Genomic DNA, 11018 nt, shown 5'->3' on the forward strand with positions numbered 1-11018 from the left:
CATGCTATATACAGGGGTTGGACAATGAAACTGAAACACCTGTTATTTTAGTGTGTGAGGTTTCATGGCTAAATTGGAGCAGCCTGGTGGCCAGTCTTCATTAATTGCACATTGCACCAGTAAGAGCAGAGTGTGAAGGTTCAATTAGAATATTGCAATGCACACAACATTATGGATGCAGACCAGAGTTCAAAACAGGACAACTTGTTGGTGCACGTCTTGCTGGCACATATGTGACCAAGACAGCAAGTCTTTGTGATGTATCAAGAGCCACGGTATCCAAGGTAATGTCAGCCACGAACCACAATCCAAAAGGATTAACTGTGGACATAAGAGGAAGCTGTCTGAAAGGGATGTTTGGGTGCTAACCTGGCTGCTCAAATCAAGACTCTCCTGTTTCCACCAGAACTGTCTGTGGGGACAAAAAATTATTGTGGTCTAAAACCAGGTGTTTCAGTTTCATTGTCCAACCCCTGTATTTAAATAGGTACTAACTAGGAGGGGTGTAACAGAAATCTGTAAAATCTGCAGTGCATAATTAATAATGCAGTATGCATATGTATGTCTCATCATTTATTATAGTAGTTTTATAATAGTTGCAGTATAATATATAGAAGTTAAAGTAGGTAAATACGATTTAATAGCTGAGAAATGTGTCTATATGTCAGTAACAATAAAAACGCTAGGACAGTATATTTATTGTGTTTAAATTGAAACAAAATGGCCTTGTGCCTTTTTAAAGTTTAAAAGATGAGCTGTTCACGATGAGCTCATGTATTCTTCAGTTCCTCTGTTATGTTGATGTTGTTATCCACCCCACTGGGAAGAAATTGAGCCAATAAACTTGCTGCTGTGCAGACAGAGAACCCTTATCAAAAAACACCACAGTATCAAGCCCTGAGACTTCTGAGTAATCATGATACTCGCGTTTCATACAAGCAGATGAATATGGAATCAAGCCGCATTCAGATTATTCGTACATTCTTTGTCAGGGCTCTGTTTAGTCAAATGTCTGATATTTCACTATTGTCCTGAGATAATACCCAGGAATGTGGTGCTGAAGACTTATTTGCATTAAAAAAGGTGAATGTTTCAGAGACAGGATTGATTTCTAAGAAAATAAACCTTATAAAATGTAATAAAATGGTTCAGTTGTGAAGTCAAATGCTTCAGTTGTGAAACACAAAGCATTCTGATTTGCTGATGTAGTTTGAAAACACTTAGATTTTTATTTTACAGCCACAGTCATGAAATCCTGAAGTCACTGCAGCAGTATCACCAGCCTAACAATTCAGGATGCTTTTACACCTACCTGGTCTAGTACCTTCTGACTTTTAAGTTTGGTTCAAACCAAAATAACGTGTATGAAAGGTGTCAAAATTTCGGATCAGCAGAACAAAAGTCCACTTTTTTTGCCATGTCAAACACTTTTAGATAGATTAGACTAGACCAGCACAATTAATGGAAATTAAAGCAAGCTATAATTACACGTAGTGTTGGGCGGTATGAACAAAAATGTATGTCACTGTTTTTTTTTATTTGTATTTATTATATATATATATATATATATTTTATGACTGGGATTTTTATAGGTTTGTGAGTTACTGTACTGTTAGTAGTACATATAATAAAAAAAAAACATTAAGGCTTTAAACTAAGGCTTTGATTACTATTGAGTTTACTTTGCCCCCCAAAAGAATTACACAACATATGAAGGAAAAACAGCTGGAGAACAATAGACCTTAAAAAGAGATACAACAACAACTTTAACATAGCTTCCTTTAAATTATAAATATATTTAAAAGGGCTATAACTATTAAGGCTCTTGAAGCTGTTTTGCACCTCGTATCCAAAGTTTTATCCTGTGTGCTGGATAATTTTGCATCAAGGGTCGTTTTTTCGAGCTGTGGATCAATTGTGTAATTCCATTGGTCTCTTTTCTGAGTAAATAGTTGTTGTTTGCTGTTGTTTTTCTAATTTACTCATAAAAAACACTTATATTGCAAGGAACAGCAGGAGCACCTTCACTCCAGTGTATTAGCTTTTATGCTAACTAGCTAGCCAGCTGTATCTGCTACTGTTCTACGCAGCGTACTGCAGCGCCTCTAGCGCTATGGTGGTATGTGAAATATGCATACCAGTTTTGATTTCCTTTCTTGTATATCGGGAGAACCGATTTACCGCCCAGCACCAGTTATACTTTAAACAATAGAAGAAGAAAAAGGATGGTGTTGTGCCAAAATCACACCTTAACTGTAATTGTAGATTACAGATTATTAACAGATAATTGAAGAAATAAGTATAATCTGTTACATTTATTCTGATGTATGATGCACATGCTTCTGCTAGGAAAATGCAACAAGTTTAGCAAAATGCAGAACATGTAGGTGATGATGACAGAACTTGCAGCTCTGGAAAAAAAATAAGAGACCACTTCAGTTTCTGAATTAGTTTCTCTGATTTTGCTATTTATAGATAGATGTTTGAGTAAAAATAACATTAGTGTTTTATTCTATAAACTACAGACAACATTTCTCCCAAATTCCAAATAAAAATATTCTCATTTAGAGCATTTATTTGCAGAAAATGATAAATGGCTAAAATAACAATGCAGATGCAGAGATTTCAGACCTCAAATAATGCAAAGAAAACAAGTTCATATTCAGTTTTAAGAGTTCTGAAATACATTTTTAGAGGAATAACCCTAGTTTTAATCACAGTTTTCATGCATCTTGGCATGTTCTACTTCACCAGTCTTACACACTGTCTTTGAATAACTTTATACCACTCCTGGTGCAAAAATATGTATATTTTTGGTAAAATCAAAGAAACTCATCATTATTAAGTGGTCTCTTATTTTTTTCCAGAGCTGTAGCAAACTAGAAAACACCTGAACCTTGATTTAGACTTTTTGTTGTAAAAATGCAATGCCCTTAGTGTAAAAATGGTATAAACAATACAATCTACATCTACAGTTTTCTTCTATACTCTATACTCAGTGTGTTGTTTATGTAAAGAATAGGAACAGTTGTGTTTAGTGACAAATTCATACAATGTAGCCGGAGTTTAAAACACATGCATGCTGTTTTTGTTTTTCAGACTTCAATGGAACATGTGGAGGAGTCTCAGGAGGACAGTGTGGAGCCCTGCGACAATTTCTCGCTCTGTCTGCACAAAGTGGGAATAGCTGGGTTTTTATCTAAAGCCATCCATTTCTGACAATTAATGTCAAGCAGCACACAGATGCAGCCTTGTGCTGCTTTGCCTAAAGCACCGTCGCTAATGGCTGGAATGCCGATTGAGTTTTACCTACTTAAACACGCATAAATGCTTCAGAATGCCTTCAAAAGTGTCATGCCTTTACGTGTTGACAGTTGTTTGCTGGGCAAGCGCCCTCTGGTATCTAAGCATATCCAGACCCACGACGTCGTTCGTGGGGCAGCTGACCGCTCCGGCTCGGAAGGCTGTAAAAGCCCCGAAAACCAACACCACCACATTTAGCAACATCAGAACGCGGCCGCTAAACCCGCACGGATTCGATTTCATCATCAACGAGCCCAAGAAATGTGAGACCAACGTGCCATTCCTGGTGATACTCATCAGCACAACTCACAAGGAGTTTGACGCTCGTCAGGCGATTCGAGAGACATGGGGCGACGAGAGCACGTTCAGCGACCTCCGCATCATCACGCTCTTCCTCCTCGGCCGCAGCACCGACAGCGTCCTCAACCAGATGGTGGAGCAGGAGAGTCAGATCTTCCACGACATCGTAGTAGAGGACTTTGTGGACTCCTACCACAACCTGACCCTCAAGACCCTGATGGGAATGCGTTGGGTGGCCACCTTCTGCAACCAGGCGAAGTACGTAATGAAGACGGACAGCGACATCTTCGTAAACATGGACAACCTGGTCTACAAGTTGCTAAAACCAGCCACCAAGCCCAGGAGGAGGTACTTCACAGGCTACGTCATCAACGGCTCACCTATTCGAGACATGCGCAGTAAGTGGTACATGCCCAGAGACCTGTACCCAGAGAGCAAGTACCCGCCGTTCTGCTCCGGCACAGGCTACGTGTTCTCGGCGGACGTGGCCGAGCTGATCTATAAGACTTCCCTCCACACCCGCCTGCTCCACCTGGAGGACGTGTATGTAGGAGTTTGCCTGAGGAAGCTTGGCATTCACCCGTATCAGAACAGTGGCTTCAATCATTGGAAAATGGCTTACAGCCTCTGTAGATACCGCAGAGTCATCACCGTGCACCAGATCTCCCCCGAGGAGATGCATCGGATCTGGAACGACATGTCCAGCAAGAAACATCTCAAGTGTTAGTAATGCTCAAAAACTACTGTGTATCTGTGCCCATTTTTTATATATATACACGCAGGACAAAAAGGACACCACATGCAGCAGAGTAACACGGAGAGCACATGCCGTCTCTTCCCCAAGCCCTGAAGCAGCCTGTGACATTTACTCAACTCTAAATGCTCATGGTTTTATTAGACCCCTCGAGCATTTTGCTTGGAGTGGAGAATATCCTACTGCTGGCATGCAAATGCGAGGTGCACTGAAAAAATAAATAATACTGCGAGAGTGAGTGTTTTTGCCATGCCAATCTAATTGCATCAAGGTAAGATGCACCATGCTGTTTTAAAACACCTTAAATGCTAATTCATGCATAAACAGTTTTTTTTTATACTGTAGTAATTTGGCTCAGCTGCTCAGAAAAGGTGCTCTCTGAGTTGGATAAGACCAAACATGAATGTCCTTGAAATGTCTTTTTTTTTTTTTTTTTTTCTTCATTGCACATGGCTCTGTTGGATGTAATTATTTTAGAAGTGTTGATGGTGATCAGCACTCAAGATGAAAACAGTGTTAATAACGATATTGTTAAAAATATTCCAACAGAAACAGAACGGTACTTGTTACAGATTTTTGTTTCATGTGAAAGCGCCCGAGTTCTATTTCTTTACATCTCGATGTGTAAACAAAAAGCTTCTTCTTTTCTGTAAACAAACAAACAAAAAAACAAACAAAAAAAACGGACAAAGATGTATAACTCATTATTTATAATAACTACGACAAATTATTTTCTTACTCAGTTTCTGTAACTGATGGTTAACGACTCATGTCTTTTCCTTCAGATCTCGCTGGCTCATGTTTGTATTACTACTGCATATGCATATTCTATATTTACTTACCACATAGTACAGAGTATCATATAGTGAGTATTGGCTGTATTTGGTAAAACTGGTAAACTGGTAAACAGCACTGTAAATGCACTCTATGAAAGAATGAATGTTCCATCATGTAGTATATATATATAAATATATGTTACATATCAATATATACGCACTTCAGCAAAGGCGACAGGACTGGACAGTGGAAACATTCTATTTTCTAGAACTTGTGGAGGCCAAAATTTAATTTTCATGTGTTTATTTTTTTATTCACTCATACTATGAAGCAATGTGTGGCATTTAACTGTGAAAAGCATAGATAAAGAGGGGGGGGGAGCTGCCCCTCTGGGAAGTTGTTGTATTGTTGTATTATACTGTGGATTTTTTTAAAACATAAAAGTACTCAAGCATAATGCAGTTTCTTTGAAGTGTTTATCTTTTTAATTATGTTTTCATTCATTTACATTTAGGACCTAAGGACCTGCTGGGTTTAACACGCCCTCGGATTGTGTGGAAATGTGCTTTCTTTTTAACTGTATTAATGCTCTCTTCATGGGCTTTTTTTTATTGAGAATGAACTCTTCTTTTGCTCCCTGCTGTTTGTCATTTGCAGGCATATTGTTTTTTATTGCCTTTAGCTGAACACATTTTCTGTACTGTACTCCTGTTAACTTAAAAACATACAGTTGTACAAAAGTTCCAGCACACTTGTTCAAATGAGACATCTTGTAGGTTTTTATCATAGACTGTATATAGCTGGACAGAGCATCGTCTCTCAAAAGTGAAGCCACCACAGGTCGGGCGCCCCCTGCTGTTCGGCTGCAGAAAGCTGTGTAACTCCACCCATCCCCATAGGTTTCAATGGCAAAACAGACAACTTTTAATCACGTTTTTTTCTAATATACTGTAATTCTACCTCCATTATTTAAATGCAGCAGCTAGTGTAACCTCTGCTTATATTGTCAAATTTTTATATTCTCACAGAGTTCGTTTTTTAAAACGTTATTCAGCTCTATTCAAAACAGGTGTGGTTATGGTAAAAGGGCTGCTTATGGGCGGGACCAATAACAGACCGTCAGCTCCGCTCCGCCCCGCTCTGCAGTCTGTGACTGCGAGGCAGCCCTCAGGGGCGGAGTTATTTAAATGAGTAGGAGCTCTCCACAGCCTTTCTCCCTCCTCTGGTCTCTACTGCGCAGACTCTGGTCTCTGAATCGCCAAAATGGCAGAAGATTTTGGCTTCATTTTCATTGAATGAATGGGAACGGCGACACGGCGTCCATCTTTATATACAGTCTATGGTTTTTATAATGAAAAACTGCTGGATAGGACCAAGACATCTGCAATATGATGATGCGCTCAGAAAACTTTGGGCTGGACTTCAGGTGGGCTTCTGGTTGTGAATAGAAGAAGGGAGAAGGGAGGGGTGGAGGAGGGAGTTTTCAATGACACACAAACAAGGTAAAGTTTTTGTAGGATAATAGATTGATAAATTCAAAATATCCTCTACAAAATGAGGTAATAAACATATGCTTGTAAATATTACAAGGGGCACCAGGTGGTGCAGTGGTCTAAGGTACAGCCACTATGATCAGGAGATTGCCAGTTCGAATCCCGGTCATACAGCTTGCCATCATCTGCCGGAGCCCTGAGAGAGCACAAATGGCCTTGCTCTCTCTGGGTGGGTAGATGTCTCTCTATTACCTCATTACTCCAAAGGGTGATGCCGATCAGCACAGGGCATGTATCTGTGAGCTGATGTATCTGATCCGAGTCACTGCGCTTTCCTCCGAATGCGTTGTGATGCAGTAGTTTAAAAAAAGGCGGTGGCTGACTTCACAAGTATCGGAGGAGGCATGTGCTAGTCTTTACACTCCTTGTGTTGTGGGGATATACAGCTGACTATAGCTGTGTGACAATTGACCTTGCTAAATTGGGAGAAAAAATAAATAAATAAATAAATAATAATAAATAAATGAATTAAAGAAAATGTGTATACATTGCATTTAATAGTTGGGGTTTGTAAAATGTATTTTTATCCATTATGCTGTAGTTTGTGCAGAAGTGTGGCTGTTTAAAGGATGTATGTTTTTACTTAAAAATTAACAACATATTTGTCCAGAGGTTGCACAGCTTTTGCACAAGAAATCTGTTTACAAATGCTTCAGGTTATGAACAATTTGTGATGTCAGGCTTCTATAAAGCCAACAACATTTCACACAACTGGTCCCATCGTTTAGAAATCAGAATGTGACTGATTGATTCCTCTGTCACTGTTACGCTGGTGTTTAACTGGATGTATAATTGCTTCAGTCAAGCATCTGAAAAGCTGATGGCAGTCAGGCATACCCGTTTAATAATTTGATAGGAGGAGTAAAAGGACACATGAGAACTAGAGCAGACCTCTCTGATTCATCTCTCCTCTCCACCCTCAGAGATTCACCACACTCTAACCTCGCCAAGCAGCATCATTTGGCAGAAGTATAGCCATCAGAAGTTGTGCCAGACTCTGACGCTGCCCAGTTCTATCATCACCACTGACAAATTAGTTTGGTCTTTGGTATTGTCAGCTTGGGGCATTATGAGGTGCAGTGATGGAGACAGTGGCAGGTTTATAGGATGATGGGTGCAGTTATTGTCTTACTAACATTAGGAGCATGAATCATTGAGCTATGATTCTCTTTCTTTAATGATAATTTCCTAAGAATAATGTATTTATCATAGTTTTTTTTTTTTTTTTGGCCCAACCACCCCCCCCCCCCCCCCCCCCCTTCGGAGGACAATTAATACTTTATTTTTATTTATTTATTTATTTATTTTATTTTTTATTATTATTATTATTATTATTATTATTATTATTATTATTATTATTTTTATATATATATATATTTTGTGTGGATATAGTTGTGGGAGTTCAGGGTTGGAAGGATCGGAGTGTGAGGTACAGGAGGGGGGTACAAGAAGAAGAAAAAGAAAAGAGAAAAAAAAAAACTAAACAAAAAACAAACAAACAAAAAAAATAATAATAAAATAAAATAAACATAAAATAAACAAACATACATATATACACATACTCACATATCTAACTATACATATGCTTATACATATACAGAGATGCTGAGGTAACGCGAATCTCGGCAGTATTCAGCGAGGCAGTGATTGCTAAACACTAGGCTTGTTCGAGATGCGGCTGCGCCTCGCCTTGCTGGTCAGCGAGAGCAGCCGCGTGCAGGTGGGCGGGGTGGAGGAGCGGAGAAGTCAGGTCGGACAGTCTCCACCTGCAGCCCACGTGAACAACACAGGATCTCGCGATGAATGCGCTGTTTGTTTACTTCTGGTGTGAATAAAATCGCAAAAGTAAAACAGAGATAACATGAGTGTTATTAAATTGAGATAAAAACTTGTTATAAATATTTACGAAACATACTGTCATGTTACAGATGTATTGTGTAGCACTAAATTAATAATGGGATTATTTTTTTATTTGCAGACCAGCTTTTCTGTCCTTTGTTCTTGGAAATAAATACATCATGCTCATTTACACAGCTTTAATTGTTTAGCGCATTTCACAACACAAAAACAATAGAAGAAAAGAAAAGTAGATCTCAGTATAATAGTTATGTAGGTTTAAAGATAATTAATAAGAGCAGTTCAGGGCGCTTTATAAAACAGTAAAAATGATAGCAGTTGAGCTTTATTATGATATAAAATGCAGATTATGAACAAATAAATATTTTTGAATACTGCATGAAAATGAACTGTCTTGCTACTAGATATGACAGTGTAAATACTGTGTTTTTTAAGGGGTTTTAGAGGAGATATATATTTTAAAATAAAAAGATTCACACGTGATAGGTGTCGGTGGATCTTCTAACCAATGGGGATTAAGCTCTGTCGTCATCAGGGCGGCTCTAGGCTCCTGCAGTTGGTGGGAAGCAACTGCAGCGCCTGGGTCAGACGGCTGCAGGCAGATTTCACTCGCGGGACTATAACGCCGGAAGTCATCGTCACGTGATGAAGGCGCAGACGCAAGTCGGACAAAAAAACTAACCAGCATGCACCATACCGAGCCAGGCGGCGATCGGACTGCGCAGCGCCGGGTTAAGTTGAACAAGCCTACTAGCTGTATAGATGAATTAGCCAGCTTAGATTTAGACAGCTTTAAAGGCTATAAAGTTTATATTAGTTAGATAATAACTACCTGAAGCGCACTGGAGGACGGCGAAGAGGACCTGGACAGTCTGCAAACTTTTATTGACGAGTGTTTCGAGCGAGTTGTTATGGGGAAACCAGACAAAACGCCGACTCCCTCAGGTAAAAAAGGAGCTCCGTCCGCCAAGAGGAGTCGCCCTGAAGATTCTCCTGGGGCTACTTCACATTCCAGCGATATGGTGGATATTCTGGAGTCCATAGATAAGAAGCTGTCCAGTTTCGACGCCCGCCTTTCCATTCTGGAAATTCTCCATAAGGAGTTTCAGGCATTGCGGGAGTCTGTGGAGTTCAGCCAGCAGCAGGTGGAAACACTCGCTGCGGAAAACACTGCCCACAGAGAGTCGGTGAACTCCCTCACTAAGGGAATGACCCAGCTCTCAGAGGAAAATAAAAGAGACCGTCCTCGAGCTCCAGGCCCGCGGCATGAGAGACAACCTCGTGTTTTCTGGATTACCAGAGAAGCAAGAGGAAAACCCGGAGACAACAGTGAAGGAGTTCATACAGACTTACCTGAAGCTTCCGGAGGACACCGTGAAGACCATCACCTTCGCTCGCGTTCACCGCATAGGAGCTAAACGACCCGGAGGACACCGATCCAGACCCATCGTGGCTAAGTTTGAACACTTCAAACAGAAGGAACTGGTGAAGAGCCGCGGGCGAGAGCTGAGGGGAACGGACTTCAGCGTTAACGACCAGTTTCCCAAAGAAATCCTGGAGCGACGCAAAGTTCTGTTCCCTATCCGAAAAAAATACATCCAGGAAGGTTCTCGGGCTGTCATCGCGGTGGATAAACTCTACGTGAACGGACAGCTTCACCGCGACCAGAAAACCACGCCATGGCTGTACTGACCAGGTGATCTGTATACAAACACGTCTGTTCTGACTCTTTCACTCCTTCTCCGCTAAAAGCTCATTAGATATGTCTGTTTATAACTATTAATGCCGGGTCAATCAGTATAGCAGACTGTTACCATGTTAAGCACTCATTGTTTTTTTTTTGTTTTGTTATTGTTTTTTTTTTTTTGCACCCAACATGTTTACCACACGAGCACACAGTCATACAGGTTACATGCGAGAGCACACACACACACACACACACACACCGTTAGTGAGCACACGTGACTTTCCCAGGTAACTCAAATATGAGCATGCTGAGGTTTGTCTCATGGAATGTACGTGGAGCTGGTTCGGGGGAAAAGAGGGTAAAAATTGCCCATCTGTTAAATGATTTAAAGGCTGACATTGTGTTTCTACAGGAGATACATGTATCTAAAACATCTGCGCAAACATTCTCCTTTCCACAGTTTCCTCACACATACTCAGCCTGTTATAACTCCAAACAAAGAGGTGTAGCTATATTGATTAACAAAAAGTTAAACTTCACCATCAGAAACACTATATCAGACCCAGAAGGCAGATTTATAATACTTAATTTATCTATTCAAAATATTAATTTTTGCATTGCTAGTATATATGCGCCAAATGTTGATGACCCCTCCTTCTTTCATACCTTTTTCACTTCACTTTCTGATCACTCTGACACCACACTGGTGATAGGAGGAGACTTCAACTTGGTACTTAATGAAGAGATTGACAGGCTCAGTACAGCAGTGAGTCAAAGGAACTGGCAG

At 40.2% G+C, this 11018-nt stretch overlaps 1 protein-coding gene across 1 annotated transcript in view; it reads left to right on the top strand.

Annotated features, from left to right (window-relative positions):
• Window positions 1-6606, top strand: part of b3galt1b (UDP-Gal:betaGlcNAc beta 1,3-galactosyltransferase, polypeptide 1b) — a 196932-nt gene extending 190326 nt beyond the window's left edge. The window contains exon 4 of the mRNA XM_007257994.4: window positions 3100-6606. Within this exon, the coding sequence (XP_007258056.1) occupies window positions 3338-4330 (993 nt within the window). The 5' untranslated portion in view covers window positions 3100-3337 and the 3' untranslated portion in view covers window positions 4331-6606. The remainder of the gene's footprint in view (window positions 1-3099) is intronic.
• Window positions 6607-11018: the final 4412 nt, after the last annotated feature.

Source organism: Astyanax mexicanus, chromosome 11, assembly GCF_023375975.1.
Source record: "Astyanax mexicanus isolate ESR-SI-001 chromosome 11, AstMex3_surface, whole genome shotgun sequence".
Lineage (NCBI taxonomy): Eukaryota > Metazoa > Chordata > Actinopteri > Characiformes > Acestrorhamphidae > Astyanax > Astyanax mexicanus.